This window comes from Mycena indigotica (genome assembly GCF_014461135.1).
Source record: "Mycena indigotica strain 171206Taipei chromosome Unknown Mind.scaff0011, whole genome shotgun sequence".
NCBI classification, from domain to species: domain Eukaryota; kingdom Fungi; phylum Basidiomycota; class Agaricomycetes; order Agaricales; family Mycenaceae; genus Mycena; species Mycena indigotica.
The window spans coordinates 2,303,295-2,328,621 of NW_023503010.1; the positions used below are offsets into that span (position 1 = coordinate 2,303,295).

Below are 25,327 nucleotides of genomic sequence, written 5' to 3' on the forward strand. Positions count from 1 at the left end.
TTTCTTCATTGCATTCTTCCGGCCCTGTACATTATGACTGTAACAGAAACGCTCGGGCACCGTTCATCCTTGAAAGTCGCTTCAAATCGCGTCGCGATGCTCTTCTTAGGTATCAACGGGTGATATGGCCATCATTCTGGATCACAGTGAAAGCTTATCGAGTCGCGGCTTCTAAGGGATAAAACGGTCTTTTCCTCAGCGTGTTTGTTGTCCATCAATTGTAAGAACTTTCAATTCCGTTGAAGTAAGTCAACTTCAACACCCTGCCTGCTATGTGAAACAGCAACGAATCGGAGCGGTATAGACAATCTTGCTAACTTTCTAATGGACGTGAATCGGGTTTTTACCATTGGCCATCGCTTCGCTTGGCCGTAGCTTGAACGGAACCAAAAGTGACGCGACGATCACGCCTCACAATCATAGATTTCTTATTTCCTCCCCACATCACCACCCCAAAATGTTGCCAGTGCGTTCCCGAGGGCCATCTCCCAAGCGGCCGTACGCCCCCGTTCTTCTGCGCTCAAAGCCATCATCTTGTTGACTGCATCTCAGCGCGCTGTTTGGTTCTGCTTCGTTTGACCCTTCCGATGCAACCCATCCAGAAGAAAACCACCCCGTGCTGTATGAGTTGTCCATCTCTCAGTGCACGATTCTGGACTCACTTGTTTGGCTAGTTGTCAAGGTCGTGTTGCCGTTGTTACGGGGGCAGCGTCTGGCATTGGTGCAGCAGCTGCTGTGGGTGTCTTCTAACCCCTTGACCCAACACGCCCTACGCCGTGTACCCATATCGCTGACTCAGCGCTCCAGCGGGCATTTGCTGCTCTCGGCATGAAAGTGGCGATTGCGGATCTTCCTTCCTCGTCCGACAAACTTCAGTCTCTCGGCAAGGAGCTGGTTAACGTCGTCGGGGAAGCTAACGTCCTTGTTGTCCCAACAGACGTCTCGGTCTACGAAGAGGTTTGTAAATTCCGCGAGACGGTATTTGAGGCCTGGAGTGAGGTCGGCATCCTGCTCAATAATGCTGGAGTTGATGGTGGACCGGATGGCAAGCGCGGTGTGTGTTTGTGTTTTGAGAAACAGACTAAATCTGACACCGACCAGGAACTTCTTGGGAAGGTCTCGACGCCTGGCATCACGTTTTCAACGTGAATGTCTTTGGAATCGTCAACGTCCAACAGGCGTTCATCCCGGTAAGTCATCCAAACGAAAATCGCGACTCCTTTCGACCGTTCTTTTTTGCCGAAATTGTCCCTGTGGAGTTTTTCAAAATCGACCTTTGTATTGACGATACCTTATCTCGCCGACGTGCCACTCCCTATCGCGTTCCTTGTCGTCTCCCTGATTTCTCCTTTTCCATCTTTCTCTCAATCTGTTTGCCACGGCTAACATCCTGATGTCCTTGATAACGCTAGGCCATGCTTTATCAAGAAAACCCAGCTATGGTCATCAACACTGGTAGCAAACAAGGCATAACCAATCCTCCCGGTAACACTGCATATAATGCAACGAAGGCTGCTATCAAAAGTCTCACTGAGGGGTTGGCGCATGAGCTGCGAACTAAAGCAGATGCACACGGAACTGCCCGAATCACTGCTCATTTATTCGTGTCAGTGACCGATTTTGTTTGATGAATGGTCTGGCTTATCGAACGCGATTTAGGCCAGGCTGGACTTTTACTGGCTTGACTGGCGCGTCAGCAGGCGGAGAAAAACCTGCAGGTGCCTGGTCTGCCGACGAAACTGTCAAGTACATGCTGTCGCGAGTCGCTGCAGGCGACTTCTATGTTGTTTGCCCAGATAACGAGACAACCCCAGAAGTGGGTCATTTGTGATTTTCCTGTCTACAACTCTGATGAATAACGTGGTAGGCGGATCAACTTCGAATTATGTGGGCTGCAGCAGATGTCGCGCAAGGCCGTCCAGCCCTGAGTCGCTGGCATCGGGACTACAAGGCTCTCTTTGAGGAGTATATGCGGGAAGGCCACGCTCTCCAAGTCAAGGTCGCCGCAGAAAACAAGAACAAATAAATGGGGTACGTTGCTCCAAACAAATACTCTTGCGCAGACTGGAAGACATCCATCACAGACGACCTTGCTTGGAATTGGGATGGAATGGAAACTGTAGAATACTTCAAAACGGACGGTCTGTTGTTGTCACTTTGCTTTGCTATCCCGCTCTTGAATAAAAATCGAATGGAAAACTTGATAGTTCACCCACATGATCAAGGCTCAGTACCTTCAGCGGGCCACTGCTTCTGAGGTTGACAAAATCGACCGTGATCTGTCCTTTCGTAATCTGATAACCTGATGCCATCACAAACGGCAGCCGCGGCACTTATGTCTGAATCTGCCGTGCGGACCTTTCATGTTCTCACTTGGTTTTCTTCCGATCTTCGGGACATCTTTCTTATCTCTCCAAAATTGGAACGAGCGAAATCGCAGTGGAAGTCACGGGCCATTGCAACGACAACGATGTTGCGGCGCAGCCAAAGGCGCCGAAATTCCGCAGGCAAATAACTGGATCGCAGTTGACGCGCTGACGTCGTTTGACAAGCATCAAGCACCATAAAGAGGGGCTTTCAACTTGTTCCTTGAAGGTCAGAAGCCGACGACGATATGACCTCCACACCGAGTAAAGAGAAACTGCTTCAACTTCCAAACGACCGTGTGCTAGCGTACGAAGAGACTGGCGACGTTACTTCGACTGTTCTAGTCTTCTTTTTCCACGGTATGCTCGGTTCACCACTGGGCTGCAAGAGCATGCTTAGACAAACGCAGGCGTCTTTGGTGTTGGGAGGGTCCCCAAGGTTCTGTCACCCGCGCTCATCGAGAAACGGGCTCACTACATCACGCCAACACTCCCTGGCGGGGGGAATTCATCGCCTCGCCTAAAGACCAAGCCATATCATGTCGGTCTCGCGGAGGATACCATGGCACTGATTGAGCATCTTCATCCTGGGGCCGATCAACTGCAAATATACCTTTGCGGCGGGTCGTATGGCACTGTTCCAGCTCAGATGTTGTATGGTGCGCCTTTCGAGATTTTCCCAGCTGGAAAGTTCGTTCGCGGATGTCTTCTTGGTGCGCCGTTTACGCCCTTCAAGCACCATAAAGGGTATACGCGGGGCATGACTTGGGGAAACTACTTCTCTGTCGGACCTCCTTCTCAAATCGTCCCGTTCAACTTGATTATGCGTGTCGCGGGGATCGGTGTCTCACAGCAGTTTGGCGGACCAAAAGGCGCTAAGAAGGCGGAAAAGTTCTTGCAGGGCTTCCTGTTCGATGGCACGCCGGAGGAGGAGAAGGCTGCTTTCAAGGCATGGCGGGAGAAACAAGGCTTAGAAGAGGGCCAATTTGAGCGGGAGATGGCAGAGAATATGTCAAAGAGTATATCGAAGACAATGGCTGGCTTTATCGAATGTGGAGATGTCATCCACAGCGACTGGGACTTTGTGCCCAAAGACCTGGATGATGAACACACCAACGGGCGAAAAGTCGTTATTGCTGCATCGACAGACGATGAGTTGGGGCCGGAATTTGCCAATTGGCTGAAGGAGAACTACAAGAACTCGAGCCTCACGTGGGTACCCGGCAAACACATTTCCAGTCTGTTCGTTATGGACCAGCTGTTCGCCGAGCTGTTGCAAGACGCTTAGCATTAGCTCACTAGATACCCTGGACTTATCGATATATTTTATGTGGGTCCGAGAGCACTTTCCTAATCTGGATTATGCGCGTATCTTTCTGTGAACACGCAACCCGAAAGAGCAACATTCGAAACATCACGAGGCCGTTAGCAATTGCTCTAGGGACTCTCGGCTTTCGAAATAATTTGTCTCGCACGCGTCCCGATTGGAGTCGGATGATGCCGAAACAACTGATGAATTGATGATGGAAAGCTTAGAGTGCCTTGTCCTCCACTTCCATGTTGTGCTGAGTCTTCCCTTTACCTCCATCTCCCCGCCATTCCCCACCATAAGGATACCGCTTGGCGTATGCTCCATTCTCCCTGATAACAGAGTTTTAACTCGCTCTTTCCAGATCTCGCGACCCTTATCGGTTTCCTCTTTCCGCCCTCTGCCAGAGTAACGCTCGAGAATTATCTCGCGACTCCAGTCCTCCGCTGAGCGAATCGCGTCGACACAGAGAATCCCCATCACCATGACCTCCCCATCTTCTCCAGCCGCCTCCGACCACTCGTCTTCCAACTCGGTGTCGACGGGCCCTCCACAAACACCAGTCATTCCAGGCCTCCCTCTCGAAACCCCTCTTTCTGCCAAAGCTCAACCTGACAGCAACAATGCTGGAGGCGTGAAGCGTACCTCCAAGCCCAGCCGTCGCGCCAACACAGCTGAACGTCGGGCAACTCACAATGCTGTTGAGCGCCAGCGCAGAGAGACCCTTAATGGCCGTTTCCTCGTCTGTTCACTCCCTTCACAGGCCTCACAAATCCGCTAACTTTCTTTCTAAGGACCTTGCTGGGATGCTTCCCAACTTATCACAAATTCGGCGTCCCTCAAAGTCCGCTATTGTCAATTCGAGCATTGCCCACATCAATGCCTCCCGCCGTCACCGACTCCTTGCCGCCCAGCAACTGCGTCTACTTAAGACCGAATCTGATGCGCTCCGTCACGAAGTCAACGAGTGGCGTTTGCGTGCCGGCATTCCAGGTGTCGAGGAGCCTCGGCGGGCTGATGGATTTTCTGTCGTTCTTAGCGGCGAGCTCGAATTCGAGCCTAGCGACATGCTTGACGGTAGCGAAGAAGGCGACGAAGAAGAATTTGGCGCACAGTATCACCAGCAGTCGCAGCAAGGTTACCCAGACGAGTCAGATGAATATCTTCATCAACAAAGACTTGCGCAGCAGCAACAAGTTGCGCAACAACCTCTGACAATCTCGATTGGGCAACGCACCGAGTCACCCCCTCATTATGCGACGTCTTCCCCCATGATCGCTAGTCCAACCGCGCCGGTGTTCGATCCTGCTATGGCATATGACCACCATGCCCGTCACCTCCACCACCACCAGTTGATGCTTGCCCAGCAAGAGGAAAACGAAAAGTGGGCCTCATATCACCACCAACAACAGCAATTCGCTCGTCATCCCCAGACGCAGGCTTGGTGATTGACAACCTTGACGGCCCTTTCCTTCTCTCTCTCTCTGTACGACCTCTCGATGATATTCCTCCCGAATAAAAACCACCGTCCTTATTCCTGCTTGCTTTCTATCCGCTCTGTACATTGTCTTCCGCTCCCAGGCTCCACCTTTGAGCCGATCCCACCTTCTTTTTGATTTGATACCCTCCCTTCTTTGTCTATGGCCAATCTCATTGGTACAACGGACTACTTTCCGCTGCTGTTGTCACTGCTCTTTCATACGTGGCTTCTTGCACTACAGTACTGTTCGTTGATCGCGAACTCGTCTCGCATCGGACAGTTTGTGGGGGAGTTTTGTGTTCCTTTGTCGTTGTCGTTGTGTTGTCGTCGCTGGTGTGTATCATGTGATTATTATATCTTGATAGAAACAGACAAAAAGCCCAATAAAGAAGATAAATAAATAAAAACTTTGAACCCATCTGTTGTGTGTTTCGTGTCGTTGGTTCGCCCCGAGTCGTTCCGATTAGGCAACGAGTCCCTGCAAAGACAAAAACGCAAAAGAAGTTTGTTTGCCGCTCAGCAGGGGACGCGCCACCATCATCATTCATATTGCATTCATATCAAACGCCTCCGTCGACTCGATATAGAAATTTCCAGCTGGAAGTACAATTTGAATTCGATGAGTCGGCCCGCTTCTGATTCTTTCCGATTCTACCACGATTGCGCTAACCTGCACTAACCAGGCTCACGAGAAAAACTCAAACACAACTCAAAAGCCTGCCCGGCGGCGTTTACCTGGCTTATGACGTTGTTGGTGATTGCACGTGTTTTCTGCAGGACTTTGCCCCTCACTAACATCATCTAAGAGTACTGACAACGGAGAGAGTTTATCTGGTGGACGCAGGGGCTGCGACTCGAGCTGGCTTGGTAGGCTGTAACCGGAAACGCCGTGTCGAGGCTGAACACATTTCCAAAACGTGGCTTTTGAGTTGCAGCCACGTGCTCTCGGGTGCAGTTGGTGCCTGTCAAGTCGAAACTGTCTTCGAAGTCTAAATCGGGACGTCGGTGTTGAGAAATCGCCGATAACGTTGATTAGATGTTGTGGTGGTGGTTACGATGTGCGGAGCTGTCATTGTTTATCCAAAGAACAGGATGTCGACTGCGCTGATATGATGCAGCGAGTCCCTCTGGAAAGCAGATCGTCAGGATGTGAAAAAATCGAGTGGAAGCAAACCTTCAGTCCGACGATCCTTGCCTCATCAAGGCTCGCGCCGGTATACAGCAATGGTTCTAACACTGGCTTATCTGAATCGACCTCCATCCCATGCTCAGCCTGGGCTCGATACGGCGGCCTGATATGGCAGAAATAGGCCGGAAGTTCCGAGCCCACAGGCTGCGCAAAAATCCTACGCATTTCCCCGCCTATGTCTGCGCTTGCCGGGAAGTCTTTCCAGTTGCGAGTCAGCCGAGGTTGCAAGGAGGCCCTTGCAGCGACTTCATATGGTTCATCAATATAATTCCGTTGCTCAAGATGTTCAGGGCGAACGTTGAAGTCGAACATGTACACTGGGCCACCATCGGGACTGCCTACACCAAGTATTACGGCACGTTGACCCGCAGTTGTCGTAATCCAGTCGGTCACGACATCTCGAGCTGGCAGCCACCGACAACGTCGTGGTCCACCCCAAGCATTGTAAGGCAGACCAACCGGTCCGGACACTGCGAGGCGTGGGCCTCTAGTCACATGCTTGTCCAATAGTTGGAGGAATGACCGTCGATGCATAAACAACAAAAACGAGGCGGAATTGGTGACTGGATTGTTGATAGTATATGTGATGTGGAAAACGGCAATTGCGTCTGCAGAGTCAGGGGAGAAGGGGAAGCGCGATGCTGAGCCCTTGCTGGAATACACTGCTGGGTTGGGCTCGCAACGGGTGGAAATATATCGAGCATTGGCATTTGGCTGAATGTAAGGTAGCTTCAATGTCAAAAGGGGTCTGTCCCAGTCCGATCCGGAGGCCGAGATGTCCCATAGTTCGAGCGATGCATCAGAAGCATTGGGGAGCATCAAGATTTCAGGCGTTATGAAGGCAGCGCCAGAGTATGTTCCAGGACGAACCGTCATTTGCTGAAATGCCGTTAATACCAAGTCATGTAGGTGTCTTGCTCAAAACGACGCGCCTTTCTGAGGGTCCCCGTTTTCCATTCATAGACATATAGACGATCTGGTTCAATCTGGTTGAGATTGCTGGGGGGGTTGGCGCCGAACTGGCTAAAACCAGTCAAGAACACCGCAAGGTCACCAACGATTTCGATCGTGACGCGCGGCTGCCCGTTATGTGAGTTGATGACTTCAATGGGTCCTTTTGCCAAAGGATGCGGTTGAGCGTTCGAAATGCAATACGGATGGAGAGAAACGAATCCGGAGGTCGAATTAAGACCAGTCCACGAGCTGCAGACATCGTCAGTTCCCAGAGGCAGAGAGTATGTTGTGCACTGCACTCACTACTTGGCCACCAAAACTAGATCATGCTCCTCGACTGCCAGGCCGAAATCAACAATGACACTGTTCTCCTCCTCACCCACAGGTTGCAGTCTCCTCCAAATGGGTGTTTCGTGGGGATATATGGGCAGCGAAATCCATTGGAGGGCTTTGCGAGACTGTTCACCCAACCAGAATTGGCCACCGGTGAGCTCGTAAAGACCGGCGGCAACAAACGGAACTGATATTTGTCGTTTCCACGAAGGTCTTGTGCGAGCATAAGCATCTTCTCTCTTCCGGAGGAGACGTAGACGGTCAGAGGTGGAGTCCAACGGGCCCGAGGGATTGTCGATAACTGAGGCCACATCACAAGCGATTCGGTATTGGATGGTGGGCGATTGTGTCAAAGCGTGGAAGAGGGTGCAGGTTTCCTCGCATGCGCCAAGGGAGGCGGCATCAAGGTAAGATAGGACGTGAACGATGAGTTCGGGAGGCAATTCGGTGAGATACATGATCGTTTGGAACAAGTTACGTCAGAAGCCACCAACTCAAAAACACTACAACAACTCAAACAATCCTAGTATGGCTTGAACTTTCTGGCCGCTTTTAGCTTTTCCACTTTCGCCTTGTCTGCTTCCCAATTCTTTTTCAGCTCCAAAAGATCTACAATGCATCGCGATGAGAGGCAGAACACTCCAGGCAATAGAGAAAACCTCACCGTTCCGTTGTTTTTCAGCTTTTTGGAAGGCGTAAAAGTTCTTTTTCTCCTTCTTTTCCGCCTTTTTGGGACGAGTTGTTGTTTCTCCAGTTTCCTGAAACTTTTTGCTCGCAACTCCAACCCCACCACCCAGATTCTTCCCGTACGCTCCACCGCGGGTAACCAGCGTGAAGCCGTCTTCGTCGACGATGTCCTCTCCCTTGCGATACTTGCTCTGTTGTTTAGTTTGTCGTAATTCGTATTCGAACAACTCCATGGCCGAATCAGCATGAGCCCGGATAATATCGAGCGGTGGGCGGGCCGCATCGTACCGCGCAATATAGTGCGCTAAGCCGGAGGGTTCTTCGGATGTCGGCCACGGTCTTGGTTTTGAATAAGGCACTAATGCACGCTCGAGCGAAGATTGGTCGAGGAAAACAACGTGCGCTGTTCGTCCAGTTTCGCGCAGTCGACGGAGGGGAGGGGAGGGAAGCGGAATCACAACGGGCTTTTTGTTCTTGGCATCGAGTTTTCTCTTTTTTCGTGCCGGTTGGGAGTCCTCTGCCTCCGCTAGTACTTCGGCTTGTTCTTCTGCGTCACTTTCATCCTCGTCGTCATCTAGTTCCTCTATAGCGGCATCTCCGTCGAATAACACTCGTTCAACTGTCCCAGAATTCTTGAAGAGCATTATAAGTTCACGTTCCGTTGCGTCGGGAGGGACATTGACGAGAAAAAGTGTTCGCTGGTCGGGTAGCGCGTTAGAAGACGGCGATTTCTTCGAGCCGGCATGGGCGCGAGCATATAGATAATGTGTAGCATCGTGCCCATAGGATATGGGGAGGACAGTGAATCCTGAGATTGTAGAGGAAGACATCAAAATATCACGTGCACGCGAATTTTTCCCTTGCTCTCAACTTCAACTTGCCCCTTCAACTCGCAAGTTATTCAATATTTCTCTGCTCGGAGTCTAGACCTCGAAGCCTCAACCGTAAACAAAATTGCCCACGCCTCAATGACATAAGCTGCCTTCCGCTCTCCATTTTCAAGAACTTTCCGCAAAAAACAAAGACAAGCGGAAGGACTGCCCCATCGCGGATGTTTCTCATTCACCGAAAGTATAAAGCCCTTCACTATTCTCCATTCCTCAACTGGGCACGTTCTCTTCTAACATCACTCTTCTCCGTGCCACACCCATAAATCACGACCATGGTATCGCAGGTCTTTGGGTTCGTCTCTTCTACTCTTCTTCGATAACTATGTGTCTTATGTCCATACAGCACCCTTGTCGCTGCCGTCCTCGTAAATCTTGTGTTATTTACACTCGAGTTTGCCATGGCCTGCCAACTCTTCTCAAAGAAACGAGAAGAAGTCAGTCGATGGACCAAATTCAGGGTTTGGTTTACCCTCATCATCGACACTGCTGCAACACTTTCTTCTTGTGTCTTCTTGTACATGGTATGATTATCCTCCTTTGGCTCTGCATCACCCTCATTGTGGTCAAGTTCGAGGAGTCACACTGGGACGAAGACGAACATGACGAGGAGCACGAGCGTTTCTGGCAACTCATCATTGGCACCCTCATTATTGGCACTGTGTCTTCTGCACTCGCCCAGAGCTATCTTATGGAACGATTCTGGAGGAAGTAAGTCCATTGTCTGCCCACATCATCCATTTCTCATGCGCTCAGCATCCGCCACCACCTACTTGGCACTGCTTTTGCTGTTTCGCTTCTCGTCTTGGTGAGACCACCCCTTCCTTCTGTTTCACTTTAACTAAATTGTGTAGGCCGCAATCGCATCTATAGCTTCCCTTGTCACATGCGCCTACATGCAATGGACCAAGGCCGAAACTGACAACATCAAGCCCTTCGTTTGGTAAGACGGATGTCTGAAATCAAGTCATTCCACTCATCGTTTCATAGGCTTGCACTTATCTCCAACTTGGTTTACGCCGTAGGCATCACCGCTATCTCCGTTTGCCAGCGCTTCGCCATGCGCACCGCAGGCCCTAAGCCGCGATTCCTCAACAGGGTGTTCCGTGGCTTCGTCGAGACCGGCATGCCAAGCAGCATCGTCGTCATTCTGGCCCTTATTGCCTGGGTCGTTGACAACATCGCTGTCTGTGAGTAATCGTAATGTCGTTCAGCAGCAAAACTAACTCCTTCTAGACGTCATTGCGCTCTACTTCGTCCAAGCACGCATTTACTCTTGCACGATGCTCTACTCCCTTCGCCAAACCAAACTCGTCCGCATGGAGAACTGGAAGGAGGCGCTCATCTCCACAACCATCGCACAAAAGCCGCAGCCTGTACCGCCTCGTTAGTGCCCTTGTTTCGCGCCTATTTCTAGTCCTGACTCAGGAAAACTAGTTGCTCCGGAGATGATGGTCCGCATCGAGAAGTCCGGCCGGCTCACCGGCATCCCCGAGGTGTGTAAGTTGCCTATGTTTGCGCCGCCACGTGTTCTCAGACCCTTTTTCGTAGGAGAACCAGGCGAAGTGGTACAACATCGACCTTAGTGAGGCGACCCGGGCAAGCATTGAGTCAAAGGAGTTAGAGGAGGCGCAACCCAAAGAGCTTGTTGTGGGCACACCGAGGGCTATCGTTTTACACCGGAGCAGCATTTTGGACAAGCAGTGATCAGTGTTATCGTTTCTTTTGCGTTTTTTTACTCCCCTCCCCCCCGCATCCACTTACTTACTCATCTTGTATACTTAACATCCAAATTCGAATTCGCTTCTTCACGATAAATCCGCTGGACTGTCGAGTTGCACTGGGAATAAAGGCTGCAGTCCCACACACATGACGAGCGAACAAACACGATCATGGAGGAATGGGGTAAGGCACTGGCGATGCAAACAGAGGGAAAGCGACAAGGTCACGTGTTAAGCAAGGGGATTGCATTCTGCAGGTTGCATATTCTACCCCGAAACTTCTGTGTACTACGCAATGCTCGCCCACTCCGGAACCTCGCCAATCGCCTTCCGAACTGCGTCGTAAACTTCGCCTCCAGTTTTGTAGAGGCGACGGAGACAGCCCTCGGCCACAGTAGCGAGCGGCATTATAATGCCAGCCACCGGAGGAAATGAGTCATGCAGCTCATCATCGCTAATGGATTTCGGAGACCGTCCCACGCAAAGCAGCTCGCGGAGGACACAGCCAAAGGCATATATGTCGAGGTGCGGGTCGCCGTTGAAGTGAAATAACATGTCGTCACTAGGGTCCAAATACCGAGTTTGCGGGAGAACAATATTGCGGACCCAGTGCCGCGTGCCGTGCACGTCAAGGTGCCACCCAGACCCTTCAAAGTCGCTCAGGCAGATGTCGAGCTTGGAGGTGAGGAGGATGTTGTTTAGCGCGCAATCGGCCCAGATAACACCTGCGAGGTGGATGGCTGCAAGCCCCTCCGCAATCTGGAGTGCCCAACGGACTCTGTCGGTCAGCGAAACGTCAGGGTGAACGTTGAGATAGTGGTATAGGTCGCCGTTATGGGCCCGCTCGAGCCGAAGCGGGGGGAGTTTATCTGCAGACTGTAGGCTCGATGTAGCTAGGGTCAAGGCATTTGAGGATCCGCTTGTGTGTGCCAATGCGCTGGTAGATAGTCCGCTCGTTGCTGCCCATCGACGGATCCCTGTGTCGCTTGTGTACTTCCTGTCCCACGAACTCAATAGTGTTGCGCGGGTAGTCGTCGCTCAGATATTCGTTATCGTCGTCGCTTAGGTATTCGTTGTCGTCCTTGCCCAGGTATTCGCTGTCATCGTTCAAGTTCATGATGAAAAGCCGCTTTGTTAATGTCACGCACTGCTAAATCTGCAGCAGATGACCCAGGCTGCAAATGGAACAGGTTTTTCAACGCAGAATCATGTATTAAGCGACATAATGAAGGTAGAACTACGGGCCCTGGCACAGCAGACAGAACATGTTTAGGATCGGGGAGCTCCGGCAGGACGGAAACCACCAGGCTTGCGATGTTGATGAGCCGGAGGAGCGAACACTGGGAATTCAAATGAGCAATGGGAAGATAGCCAAGGAGCAGACGAACCTTGCGGAACAGTAGAGCGTCGGGGGGTTGGCGCGGTCGACCAGCCATGATTGACAACTGGACGAGAGTGCTGTCCAGCGATGAGCAAGTTTTCGACTTCATTGCTGCTGGTCGAGTGGTCTGAGGTGTTTCGGGAGTGAAAGGAGCGGTCGGCTGTTGGGGCTGCAAAGGGCTGACGGTGGGATTGAGTACGGCGGACAGGTTGCTGCACAGGAGGGTGTTGCTGCCAATTGGATGAGTAGGTTGCTGTTCGGTTCACGATGGGTGTGTTTCGAACCTGAGGAAGCTGTAAGTTTGTGCCATAAGGAAATGAGGCTGCATACGGTTGACGCTTCGACAATAGGATCAACAGCGAACATCTTGACTTTATTGATATGCTGGTGCGGGGACTCTTCACGTGGAGAAACGTTGACATTTTGCGGAGCCAATAGAGCCTTCCTCTTGACCTTATCTAATTGCGCCTGGCGGATGGTCAGGGAAAAGGGCCTGTCATCGGAAACAACCAAACCCACCTTGAGTCTTTGATATTCCTTGTCCCGTTCCCGAGCAGCTTCTTGTAGATCCTGGACTTTTCTGCGCTCTAACTCGAGATCGCGCGTGACTTCTGTGGAGTTGATGGATATAATGACCACCGGGAACTATGAGAGAATATCTACCCGCATTCTTGTTGTTGAGGAGGTTGATCTCTCCATTTGCTTCGATCTGGTCAGGTCTATCCACGTTGATAGGGATAAGACGCACCTTCACGGACGACATTATCCAGCTGCTTTTGTAACTGCGCATTCTTGTCATTGACATTGCGAACTACGGCTTGCTGGAACGAACTGCCACACATTTGAGTGTACCAAATGCAGAGATCGGACTCACTTTTCTTGATGTGATTGATATTGCCAGAACGAAATCGCGCTATAAAAGGATGACAAATGGAGGCCGGAATGAGGCTGGCTGACCGGCTGCATATTTCCAGGATGATCGAAGGACTGAGTCCAGAAAGAACGGACTGTTGAAAGTGTAAACGAGAAAGAACGCTAGTCGATGAAAGCGGTTTTTACAGTTTTGTAGTCATTTGAAGGATGAAGGGAGCACACCTATATCAGACATGAGCTAATTACACGCCCGAACGGAGAGGGGCGTACGACAACATCATCTCTGTGAGATGTAAAGTGGTGTTCAGTGAAGATCGGGAGTGAAGACGTACGGTTCAGTCAGACCAGTCTCGCAAGCTGTTGATTTAGCTGAGTCCCGGAGTGCTCCGACAAGAAACCGAGTGCTGACGCGCCTGGACAAAGCCTTGACGCGTTAAACAATTCGTTGGCGCAGTCGACTGTCAGCGGATAAGCATGCAACTCGATGTTGTTAGGAGATGAGACTGACCGCAAAATATGTGCGAGCCAGAAGGACGAGTAAGACAGAGAGAAAAGAAGAAAAACCAAAGACCCACAGGTCGTCTGTAAGGCGGTCCTAGTCAGAGCTAAGGGATGGGTTGGCAGAACGCACCACAACGGCTTTGTCGGTGAGAGCCCGGCGACAGGTCAGCCGGTTGCACTTGAGGTCCGAGTCCATTGGAGGCGCGAGGTTGCAAGCACAAGTGGTGGCTTCAACTGAAGTGCTGATTATACTACCATCATATGTTCGGATCAGTGATTGCAGAATCTTCAACCTAACGTCGGCCTGGTCTTCTCCAAATACACTCCAGCTTCGTTTCATTCAAGTTCCCAGCTATACTCAACGAGGTTTGCCACGGAGATATATTGCGAAATAAAATTCGATAATAGTGTATGTGCCGTTGGGCGTCATATGCCGCGGGACCAACATTCAGCCCATTTCCCCACCAAGCTTCAGTGAGTATGGCCGGTAAGCAAGCCGGCTACGCATTGCACTAGCGAGTCCAAGCAATGCCGGCTTCGAGCTTGGTGTGGCAACAAAGCGCCTTTGTTCCGGCAAGTTGCCTGTTTTGAGCTGACGATGCTCTTCGGCCGGATATATAGGTTGCTCATGCAGCCAGAGCTTCAGCGCTCGTCTCATCCTCGCCATGCCTGCGACACTCAAGCCCACGAAATGCTCCCCTTCCGACCCACCTGCATTGCCCCCTTCGTTATCCCTCGAAAATGGCACCGGCATGGTCGCATCAGTGTTCACCTCCCCATTTGACGACTTCAGTAACACGAAAGAAAATCTATCTCTACTCACGAATAATGCGTTCGAAACCTACGCGTCACCTCGCTCGTCGCTCAACGAGAAGAACTCGCTGCCACCCAGTATTGATCACAAATCTCAACGACCAATTCCCGATAACGTTCGGTTGCCGGGTCCTTTCGTATATCTGCACAAGATTCAGTCTGGAAGCTTTGGAGACGCAATCGCAGTCCGCGAGCTCAATTCACCACGAATACTTTGCATGAAAGTACTCCACAAAAAGGCAGCTATTGCTCAAGAGCAACTGCTCGGAATTGTTCAAGAGGTCCTCGCCTATCGGACCATTGCCCGCAGCAAGACGCAGGAAATCCTCGAAGGTGGCGCGTTTCTCATGGAGCTGGAGGCCTCGTTGCAGGATGAACGGTATCTGTACTTTATCATGGTGTGTTGCCTTTTTGTCGGTTTTTGCCCTCATTACTGACGTCTTATATAGGAAATCATGGACTGCGACCTCTTGGCTGTCTACAATGGCTACCGATACCTACGTCACGAAAATGCCCGGCGGTGGCTCTGCCAGATCGTGCGTCGACTTTAATCAAACCCGCAATATTGTAGCTAACTGCCCCCAAGAGCCTTGGGCTAGCCGCCCTCCACTCTTCTGGCATCATTCACCGCGACATCAAACCCGAAAATCTCCTTCTCGACTTGGAAGGCAATATTCGTATCACAGATTTTGGGACCGCACATACAATAATCACCAAGGAGCCGACGCCTCTTCAACCCAACAGAAAGTACTCACACCAGTTGTGGGGGACCGACATTTACATGGCGCCAGAAATGCTGGCGAACCGTGGCAAGCCTCGGGAGCAACGACAGCGTTACGGGCTAGCGGTTGATTACTGGGCATTAGGATGTGTGGCATTTGAACTTCTATCCGACGAGTCCATCGTACCTGAGGTGTGTTCATGGTTGCGCCATCTCAACCCTGCTTACATGCAATCAGGCGCTCTTTGCTGAAGCTGAATCATTGGAATCTTACTTGGAATGGGATGAAAAAGGACAACGGACACCTTACCCTGCTTTCGCCAATCTTGTTGGCGTGGATGCAGAGGCGCTCGTAACAGGCGTATGTCCTCGTCAGCCTTGGACCAAATCATAGCTCAGAATCTTACTAGCTGCTTTCTGTTATCCCTCGAGAGCGCTTTCGCATTGATGCGCTTCGTTCGCATCCCTTTTTCCGAAATCCCGATGGGTTGGTGATCACGATTCATTTCTCGACTCCCGTTGACGATGTTCTCTTAGCTCTTCAGAATTTCAGCGTGTCATCCAATCCCAAAAGCGTATGTGTTTTTTACTGGTGCAGCCTCCACAAACTAATGCGATGCTCAGCCTTGCGGCACCAAGCGTTGCTCAGCGATGTCCGAACCAGCCAAGATGCCCGTCCCTTCATTTCCGTCTCATACAACCCTCCAGAGGTGGACGACACGTTTTGTGACTTTGGCTGGATCAATCCCCAAGGCATTTGGGGACAAAAGTAGTCTTATTGTTTTAGTTTATCGTTCTCCATAGTATTACATCCTTGATTCCAGTCATGCATCAGTCAGTGGATAGTGCCATCAAACACGTCCACACGCATCTACAAGTTCAAACAAGTCCAAACAAAACATAGCTTTTACGCGTTTTCTCCTTTAATCCTTGCCAACAAAGAGTAAGAAGTAAGCTCTTGGATAATTTTACAGCTGACTTTATCTTTCAACGAGCTTTAGCTAGTCAAGATCGGCCCAGAACAAGACAACAAGGCACGTTTCCCTGTTGACGAAATGATCTGTGACATCGGCTTATGAGCGCGGTCGTCACGCGTCTTGCTCAGCACGCATCTCCTTGACTCCTCCCTTCACCAACCTTTCCCCTCCACTTCCCACCGCGACCCACACACAAATGGCCTTTGTATACAAACGAGGTGAGCAATCCACAGCATATTCGCGATGTCCTCGCTGACTTTCTGTGTAGACGGGTATGTCGCGTGTTGACGCGTCTCGACCTCACTTCCCTGACTTTCTCCCACCTTAGGCGCAAGGAGAAGGTTCTCTTCGACAAGGTGCGCCTCTTGTACCTGCTCCGGTTGTAGGCTAACACGTCGACCAGATCACTTCTCGCATCGAGAAACTCATCTACAACCTTGACCAAAACTATGTGAACCCTGTAGAGTACGCGCATATCTCGACTGTGCCACTCGCGTCTAATACGCCGTTAGGGTTACACAGAAGGTCGTCGCCGGTGTTTACAATGGCATCACCACGATGGAGCTCGATGTCTGTCGCGTCCTGTCACATCCGTCACGGTCTCGTTGACAATTCTTAGAACCTTGCCGCCGAGACCGCCGCATACCTTACCACCAAGCATCCCGACTACGCGATTCTCGCTGCTCGTATCGCCATCTCCAACCTACACAAGGAGACCAAGAAGAGCTTTTCCCAGGTGATCTCGGATCTCTATTCTTATGGTGCGTCGCTCGTTTTACATTTGCTCTGCGACTTACGGCGCTTTAGTCAACCCCAAGACGGGGCGGGCGGCTTCTCTCATTTCCAAAGAGACCTACGACGTTGTAATGGAGAATGCTGCCACACTCGATGCGGCAATTATCTACAACCGTGACTTCAATTACAAATAGTGGGTCGCGAGGGACTTCTTGATTCTCGCGCATCTTACTGAAAGGTTATAGCTTCGGCTTCAAAACCCTTGAACGCTCTTATCTCCTGCGCATCAATGGCCGTGTAGTAGAACGACCCCAACACCTGATCATGCGGGTAGCTGTTGGAATTCATGGCAGGGACATCGACCGAGTTATGGAAACGTACGATCTTATGTCCAAGGTAAGGATCCCGCTGAAGCTTGGCATACCTGCTAATACTTTCAAGGGTCTATTCACGCATGCGACGCCAACTCTTTTCAACGCTGGAACTCCACAACCGCAACTCAGCTCATGCTTCCTGGTTTGCATGAAGGACGACTCGATCGAAGGTATCTATGATACCCTCAAGAACTGCGCTATGATCAGCAAAAGTGCTGGTGGTATTGGCGTCAACATCCACAACATTCGTGCCACAGGGTTGGTCGTGCTGTCTTGTGTTTGAATTTGCTCATCCTGCAACAGCTCGTATATCGCCGGTACCAACGGTTATTCGAACGGCATTGTTCCTATGCTCCGTGTGTATGATTCCACTGCTCGCTATGTTGATCAAGGAGGCAACAAGAGACCTGGTGCCATTGCAATCTATATTGAGCCATGGCATGCGGATATCTTCGATTTCATCGACCTCCGCAAGAACCATGGCAAGGAACAAATGCGAGCTCGTGATCTTTTCCTGGCATTATGGGTGCCTGACCTTTTGTGCGCTCTCTTCTACGCTTCTTCATAAGATTTGCTGAAATAGGGTAGCATGAAACGCGTCGAAGCTGGTGGCGAGTGGTCACTGTTCTGCCCCAACGAGGCCCCTGGACTGCATGAGGTCCACAGTGCGGAGTTCGAGGCACTATACGAGAAGTACGAAAGGGAAGGCCGTGCTCGCCAGACGATTCCTGCTCAGAAACTCTGGTATGCCATTCTCGAAGCGCAGGTGGAGACCGGTGGACCCTTCATGCTCTACAAGGACGCTTGCAACTGTAAGTCCAACTCGGATGATCATCGTATCTTGCCTGACGTTCTTTCAGCCAAGTCAAACCAGAAGAACCTCGGTACCATCAAGTCGTCGAACCTTTGCACCGAGATCATTGAATATTCTTCGCCCGACGAGACCGCGGTCTGCAATCTTGCGTCGATCGCCCTTCCCTCGTTTGTCTCGAATGGCCAGTATGACTTCCAGCGGCTGCACGACATTGCAAAGGTGGTTGCGAAGAACTTGAACCGGATCATTGATGTCAACTACTATCCCATCCCCGAGACGCGTCGTTCCAACATGCGTCACCGTCCTATCGGCGTTGGCGTTCAAGGACTCGCGGATGTCTTCATGGCGTTGCGTATGCCATTCGATTCGGCTGAAGCAAAGGAACTTAACATCAAAATTTTCGAGACCATCTACCATGGTGCGCTCGAGGCGTCTGCGGAGCTGGCTGAACGGGATGGGCCGTACGAGACATACCAAGGCAGTCCTGCTTCTCAAGGGCAGCTGCAATTCGATATGTGGGGTGTAACACCGTCAGACTTGTGGGAGTGGGAGGGGCTGAAAGCCAAGATTGCGCAATACGGTCTTCGGAACTCGCTTCTCACCGCCCCGATGCCGACTGCGTCGACCAGCCAAATCTTGGGCAACAACGAGTGCTTCGAGCCTTACACGAGCAACATTTACACTCGTCGTGTGTTATCCGGCGAGTTCCAGGTGGTGAACCCATGGCTGCTTCGCGAGCTTGTCGACCGGGGGATCTGGAACGAGGATATGAAAAATCTGCTGATCGCTCACCGCGGCAGTGTTCAAAACATCCCCGAAATTCCTGACGACGTCAAGGCGATCTACAAGACCGTTTGGGAGATCAGCCAGAAGAGGGTGCTGGAGCTGGCGGCCGACCGGGGCGCATTTATTTGCCAGAGTCAGAGCTTGAACGTCCATCTTGCAGCGCCAACCAATGGCCAGCTGACATCGATGCATTTCTACGGTTGGAAGCGGGGGCTGAAGACGGGGATGTACTATCTCCGGACACAACCTGCGGCGGCTGCCATCCAGTTCACGGTTGACCAGAGCGTGTTGAACCAAGTCAAGGCTCAGAATGCAAAGGCCAAGGAAGAAAAGACAGTTGTCGTGAGTTCACCTGCACCAACAACGACCGTTCCTCCGCTGGCTCGGGTAGCTGCCTCTTCTTCTGTGTCTTCCATTTCTTCCCGCGACCAGTCACCTGTGCCGACAACACCGCCACGCGAGCCAGTTGAAGCTGAGCCAGTTGTTGTTGCTCCATCGGCGGTCGAAGATGAGGCGGCAGCGATGATGGCTAAAATGGCTGAAGAAGATCCTGAGTTCGCCGCGGCACTCAAAAAATTAGAAGAGCGACAATTGGAGCAAGCGCGGTTGGAGTGCGCGTTGGAAAACAAGGAAGCGTGCTTGATGTGCTCTGGTTGAGTACTTTTTGGAGTCTGGACGTTGTTGATATCCTTAGACTGCCTATCTATGTTGTGCATTATTGTCTGTAGTCCCTGTTGTACTAGTAATTCTTTTCTCATCACCCATGGCTTGCCTGAGCTTGAAATTAGAGGAGCTTGAGATTAGAGGGAGTTAGAGGGTTGTTGCGACTGTCACAAGCTTTGAAGCTTGTCCCGAACTTTCAACTTGGAAGTGGCTATGACACAGCTTCTGCCAATTACTGGCATTATTACCGTGCAACAACAACAACTGGCTCTCAAGTGCGTGGTATATGCATTCGTTGGTTGCATTTGATCAACGCGGCTAGCTTTTGGGATCCTCTTTCGATGTCAGCCAAATCTGAAAGGACCCGTTTTCCTCGTTGAATCGATTGCTATCGATATCACTGGCAAGTCAATGTGTCGCTTTCAAATCTCAAATCAGGTCGTGGCCATGAGGAAAGGACCCCTTGGGCTTCATTGCACCCTCATTGACATAATCGAATGCAGTCCGCTTGCCGTCCCCATGGATTCAACCATTTCAAGCGTCGTTCAAACTTTTTAACCACCTTGCCAGCAGCGCTTGATCATGATGCGCAAAAAGGCCACGAACTACATGGCGAACAAGTTGTCCAATACTCCAGCCCTGATGCCGAGCAAGAGGCAAATGCTGAGGGCAAAATCGAGCTCCCTCTCACCTGCTAACGTTCCCGTGACTGCTGTTTTTTTTTTTTTTTTTTTTTTGAATCACATTTATATACCGCGTACAAGTATGCGTGTGCTACTAAGGCGCGGTGCTCGGAGAGCAAGGGCCGGGGTGGGTTGGGTGTCATTTACTGTTTTGTGGGGGTTGATGTATGGGTTTCCGTGTGATTGGTTGAGCAGCGTCTGGTTCGCTGACGTCCCGTGAGTCGTTTTGGCGAGCATAAAGCATGGGGTCATAGGGGGGCCATAATTGGGCGGGTTGGCAGTGAAGTTTTCGTGTAAGAGGGCTCTCCCGCCGCTCTTGGTCGTCTTCAGGTCTACCTTCCATCCGTCTAACCATGATCCTCGATGCCGCCCGCATCATCTTCATCGTCAGACAATTCCGCCTCCGGCTCGTCTTCCAGCGTGGGAAGGGTCGTTTCTTCGCGTGGTCTTCCGGTCTTCGTGAATGCCCCGGATTCCTCGAGGAATTTGGACAGGGCTGCTATTCCCGAAGGTGTGCCGAGGATTTCGGTCATCGCTATGTCTCTTGATGCCTTCTTTAGATGATGTCGATGTTGGTTGTAGCGCGGGCATTCGCGCAAGATGTGTGTGCGCGTCTGAAACTCTGCCCCACAAGGGCAGTGAACGCTCTCATCTGGGACGAAGCGGCTGTAGTACTCGCCTATGTATCCGTGTCCCGTACGGCATTGCACTAGTCGCCCGAAAACCTCCCGCTTTTTAGCGAGCGCCTTGAAGTGTTTTGTTGGCTTCAGTGCCGGCCTAATCCTGTCAGCGAGCGCGAATCCGCCCTCAACCTTCCTGTTCTGTTTCCACTCACTGCGCCAGTCTCTTTGTAGCTTCGCCTTTGACCGTCGGATGGCGTTGGCCCTGGTCCCCCGTAACTCTGTGCCGAGTTCCGTGCCTCCTTTGGCCAGCTCGTCCGCCCTCTCGTTGCCCTTAATATCTTCGTGGCCCGGTGACCACGCGATCTCCACTGTCCGATCTACATCGTTGTCGAGGAACTCCGTCACCATCGTGTGGAAGCGGTGGGCGACCAGCTGCCCAGGTCGTGGTTTGGGGTCAAAGATTGTTTTGATGGCTGATGTGTTGTCGGCGAAGAAGTGCAGGTGCTTAATTGAAGCATCTTGTTTCGCCATTGCTGTTGCCTTTGCAGCTCCAATAAGTAGAGCCGCCAACTCCCCGTCGTATACTTCCGCACGACCACCTAGACCTTGTGATCTCGCAAATACTTCCTCGTGTCCTCTGTAGATAACCGCTCCCGCGCCCACTCTTCGCATCCGGTGTATCTCCCTAAGTGAGCCATCTGAATAAATGAGTATGTGTGACGGTCGTAGTGCCAGGTCCGCCACTCGCTCGAGGTGAGCTTTTGCCGCTTCAGCCTTCTTTACTCCTTTCGTAGTTGTTACCGTCATTCTTCCTCCAAATGCTGACAAGTTGCGGCGCCATGGTGGTGTCAGGAAGGGGGAAATCCTCTCGTCATGCGGGCTTGTGTGGCGGGCCAGTCTTTCTAGCTGCGTCGTCTTCTGTTGGTCAGCTGCTGTGTTTACTTCGTTTCCTTCGTGATGTGCAACGCAAACGAGTTCAAGTTCGTCAGAATTCAAAGCAATTTCGGCGCCCTTGCGTACATTTGGGCCTTGGCCAGACAGATAGTACCTAGCGCTCTGTGAGTTGTGTAATGATATTTTTATCGCCTACCTAGCTCACATACCCACAGAAGATGCCCACACGATGCAGAAAATGCTGGCTACTGCTTATGTGACAGACTGTGATGTGATAGACTGTGATGCTTACGTGTGCATGGACTCTTGTTTGAGGCGCTCAGCCTGACCTGAGGTTCAAAACTTCAAGTTACTTCGGTCTTATAATGACCCGCAATATCCTATGTACTGGCAGCCATCATGCAAACTCAGCCCGAGTCGTGTCCGAGTTGCAAACCAAATTCCACTGGCAGTGCCGATGGACGACGCGTCTACGAGTGCCGAGAGAAGACGTGCCGCCGCCGCAAGGACGCGTTGGCTCTCGGCAGTTCATTTTACTGCTGCGCTGCTGGTTCGTACTTGATTCGACTTTCCGTGATGCCTATTGATGCAAAGCCGAGTGCAGGCAGACGACCCCGTCTTTGGCGCGGAGCTCCGTGGCTGTATGCCTGCGGGCGAGGACTTCCCTGTCCGATTCACAATCGACTATCTTGCGCCAACCATGGACCCTGTCGCCGGGCTCTTCCGCCGCCTCACGCCGACTGTGAACCCCACAATGACCTGGGGACACGTTGGAGAGGGGAACCCAGTTCGACATCATCTGGTGCCCTGCAGGCGAGTGCGAAAAGCAACCTGATTTGATCATACCAAACAACAATGACAGGCCCCCTCCCCGATATGACTGGCGCTCTCCGCCTGCCCGAGATTCAGCTCGCGTTTATCAAGCAGCAGGCGCCAAGGGGCGCGCTACCTCATGTCTGCCTGTGGCGGCGCCCATCAGCTCGCGCTCTCTGGCGTCCTCTCGGGCAAACGCGCAACAACAAACAAAAAGTTGTTTCGGCTTATCACGGTGCGTGTGCTTCGTTAGTTGTCTGCTCGTCCTTTTCCAACTGGGGACAGATGAGCTCTCCCAAGGATATCGAGTGGGTTGCGCACGCGCGCTGGGTCGTCGATGGAAATGTCTGGACCAGCTCGGGCGTCTCTGCAGGTCAGCGTCTTGGGTTTTTTTGGAGGTGAGATTCTGACGCGCACCTTCTCTCTAGGCGAGGACATGGCGCTTGCGTTTGTCGAACACTTGACCAATGCGGCTGTTGCGCGTACCATCCGCGGCTTTGTTGAAGTCCGCGAGGCAAAGGAGGACAGCGATCCGTTCGCTGCTTTCCATGGGTTGGAGTGAAAAAGTCAGTTGGAAGAATAGCCGTGTTGATCTTGAGTTTTGAATGGCAGCAAAGATTTTAGAGGATCGTGGTCAGCAGAAATAAAGGTTCCCTCGCCGAAGATCATGATCAATACTGAATATAACGAGACACTTGTGGTTCTCTCACCCAATTGTCCTTAATATCTAGCTGTCCCGAGCGAAAGATATAGACTTGGAAAGGGAGTTTGTTGGCCCGTGGGGGAGAACCGGGGGAGAAAATGATAGGTCCTTGAGGCTGAGTCAGCTGATTCCTCTCCTGCTTACCACAAGTTCAAATCTGGACCGCAAATTGAACCGCAAGCGTTCTTCAATGGCAAATCAACCTTAGACCCACCTTCGTTGTTGCCTCTTATGTGAAGAATTTGCGGCTTCTTTCAGGCCCCGGGCCAGCGAATCATACTCGAATCATCGATACCATGCTTCTGAAGAATCCTAGCTGTTAAGGATGGCCTTACACTTTATTCGACCAACACCGTGACGATGCTAGAGCCCATGTGCGACCGTAAAGAGCACTTATTAAGCTAGATTCAACTCAGTTTAATCGTCAAGAATGGACCCACAACTGTCTCTCATTCTCCAGACCCTCCTTGCAGCTCTTACAACAGTGCTGGAAGCGCAGAACAAACATCCCCTTCGAACTCAATTACTCCTTTATTTATCTACCACCGACGATCAATACGACGTCCATGTTGTTTATGGCCGAGAGGATCTTCTCAACGAGGTCCAAGCGGCGCTGAGACGACACCTACCAGATCATCTGTTCGACCGCCAGGATGGCTCAAGCTTGAAGGTTTGTCACTGTCTTGAACTCTACCATCTCTAACTTGACGGCTATAGGACATCTCACGCAGTATCATGGTTAGCCTCGAGGACTGGGCGGCCAATCTCCAGACCGGCACAAAACATCCCGATGCTTTAGCGGCATTCGCTGGGGCAACTGAGCTAGATGCTAGTGATTCCACCACAGTCTGGCAAGATTTCGTCGATGGAGTGGTGAATGGTCTAGTTTCAGCTGCCCAATGGCTCCCAGCGTGAGTTTGATTAAAAGATACATAATTCCAGTTACTGCTGACACAAATGAACGATATAGAGCCACACCCCGCCCGGTCATCATTACAGGCCAATCGTCCCAGATTCAGCTGGCAAAGAGCATTGGATCAATGAATCTGAGAGAGTGAAAAGGCACCACGAGCGAATTGTAGTAGTCACCGTTTATTTGTCACGGTCATCAGTTTCCTGTTTAGAACATCATCCTCAACCACCACTGCGATACCTCTGGCTTGTTGCTCATGGATCCCAGCCTCGCCCAAAAGCTCTCTCAGACCGCCATATCATTCGCTCGAGATTCTTACTCTCACCTGGGCTGGATACCTCCGATCTTTCGCGATTACTGGGATACGATTCTTTGGCCAACCAAACTCGACGACTTGTCAGAAATAGGGCAAGGTGTCCTGAGGCGCATGATGAGGCGAATTTTTCTACGAATTGATGCTTTCATGACCCTGGGCGACATGGAGGTCCGTCATCATGATGGTTGTCGAATTATGCACTTACTGACTGAATACTTTGATAGCTTATGGTGTCTGTCCTCACCGACGCGAAGGTCGTGCGCGAGGTACTTCGCAATGAGGGCTTAGTTTGCTGGTCCAACAGTCCCTTCTTTCGCTTGCCTGTTCAAGATGTGCATCAACAATTCTGTGTATATCTCGGCAGTCTGCTCACTCGCCACCAAGACGGTTTCAGTCTGGTGATCAGGCACTTCTCTTCAGCGTTCCGTCGCTTGGCGAGGCATGTTTATAATACGCTGTAAGTCTCAACGTACTCATTCAAGTGATATACCCATTCCTTCTAGCAAGGATCACCGCAAAGAAGTCTGGAGCACCGGCCGACCCACTAGCAAGATGAGCCAACAGAATAATTCCTCAACCAAATCAAATTCTGTATTGCCTTCGATAGTCCTCCCGTCCGCAACATATTTGAACGACTCAGAGGGCTCTCGCCTCCCAGTCTTCAAGGGTATGTCACAAGATCGCCGCAGTGTCTTGTCGCTAATGCTCCCCAGACATCACACCAGTTGTGAACAGCAAGCTCACTATTCAGCGTCACTTCAACTTCAAGCCCCAGAGGCCCGCCGTCGTCGACTCGACAATATCTGATGTTCGTGCAG

The 25,327-nt window shown here is 51.4% G+C and overlaps 6 protein-coding genes across 6 annotated transcripts; 5 read left to right on the forward strand and 1 right to left on the reverse strand.

Annotated features, from left to right (window-relative positions):
* Nucleotides 1-457: 457 nt before the first annotated feature.
* Nucleotides 458-2,026, forward strand: MIND_01181000 (uncharacterized protein; the record flags this gene model as incomplete). Its single annotated transcript, XM_037368323.1, has 8 exons — nucleotides 458-498; nucleotides 553-621; nucleotides 675-735; nucleotides 808-1,054; nucleotides 1,102-1,190; nucleotides 1,413-1,606; nucleotides 1,660-1,816; nucleotides 1,868-2,026. The coding sequence occupies 8 exons, from the start codon at nucleotides 458-460 to the stop codon at nucleotides 2,024-2,026; spliced, it is 1,017 nt and encodes a 338-aa protein (XP_037215249.1).
* Nucleotides 2,027-2,614: 588 nt separating this feature from the next.
* MIND_01181100 (AB hydrolase-1 domain-containing protein) lies at nucleotides 2,615-3,654 on the forward strand (the record flags this gene model as incomplete). Its single annotated transcript, XM_037368324.1, has 2 exons — nucleotides 2,615-2,726; nucleotides 2,777-3,654. The coding sequence occupies 2 exons, from the start codon at nucleotides 2,615-2,617 to the stop codon at nucleotides 3,652-3,654; spliced, it is 990 nt and encodes a 329-aa protein (XP_037215250.1).
* A 505-nt stretch (nucleotides 3,655-4,159) lies between these two features.
* Nucleotides 4,160-5,123, forward strand: MIND_01181200 (BHLH domain-containing protein; the record flags this gene model as incomplete). Its single annotated transcript, XM_037368325.1, has 2 exons — nucleotides 4,160-4,417; nucleotides 4,470-5,123. 2 exons carry the CDS (start codon nucleotides 4,160-4,162, stop codon nucleotides 5,121-5,123), a joined length of 912 nt encoding a protein of 303 aa, XP_037215251.1.
* A 3,031-nt stretch (nucleotides 5,124-8,154) lies between these two features.
* On the reverse strand, nucleotides 8,155-9,148 carry MIND_01181300 (uncharacterized protein; the record flags this gene model as incomplete). The annotated part of the gene is made up of 2 exons (XM_037368326.1): nucleotides 8,155-8,240; nucleotides 8,296-9,148. 2 exons carry the CDS (start codon nucleotides 9,146-9,148, stop codon nucleotides 8,155-8,157), a joined length of 939 nt encoding a protein of 312 aa, XP_037215252.1.
* Nucleotides 9,149-9,480: 332 nt separating this feature from the next.
* MIND_01181400 (uncharacterized protein) lies at nucleotides 9,481-10,912 on the forward strand (the record flags this gene model as incomplete). Its single annotated transcript, XM_037368327.1, has 9 exons — nucleotides 9,481-9,500; nucleotides 9,552-9,729; nucleotides 9,777-9,916; nucleotides 9,962-10,013; nucleotides 10,060-10,148; nucleotides 10,196-10,395; nucleotides 10,442-10,591; nucleotides 10,643-10,701; nucleotides 10,757-10,912. The coding sequence occupies 9 exons, from the start codon at nucleotides 9,481-9,483 to the stop codon at nucleotides 10,910-10,912; spliced, it is 1,044 nt and encodes a 347-aa protein (XP_037215253.1).
* Nucleotides 10,913-16,435: 5,523 nt separating this feature from the next.
* On the forward strand, nucleotides 16,436-19,558 carry MIND_01181600 (Ribonucleoside-diphosphate reductase; the record flags this gene model as incomplete). The annotated part of the gene is made up of 11 exons (XM_037368328.1): nucleotides 16,436-16,464; nucleotides 16,521-16,548; nucleotides 16,596-16,657; nucleotides 16,705-16,762; nucleotides 16,812-16,953; nucleotides 17,000-17,120; nucleotides 17,173-17,323; nucleotides 17,369-17,559; nucleotides 17,605-17,841; nucleotides 17,890-18,113; nucleotides 18,162-19,558. The coding sequence occupies 11 exons, from the start codon at nucleotides 16,436-16,438 to the stop codon at nucleotides 19,556-19,558; spliced, it is 2,640 nt and encodes an 879-aa protein (XP_037215254.1).
* Between the last annotated feature and the right edge of the window lie 5,769 nt (nucleotides 19,559-25,327).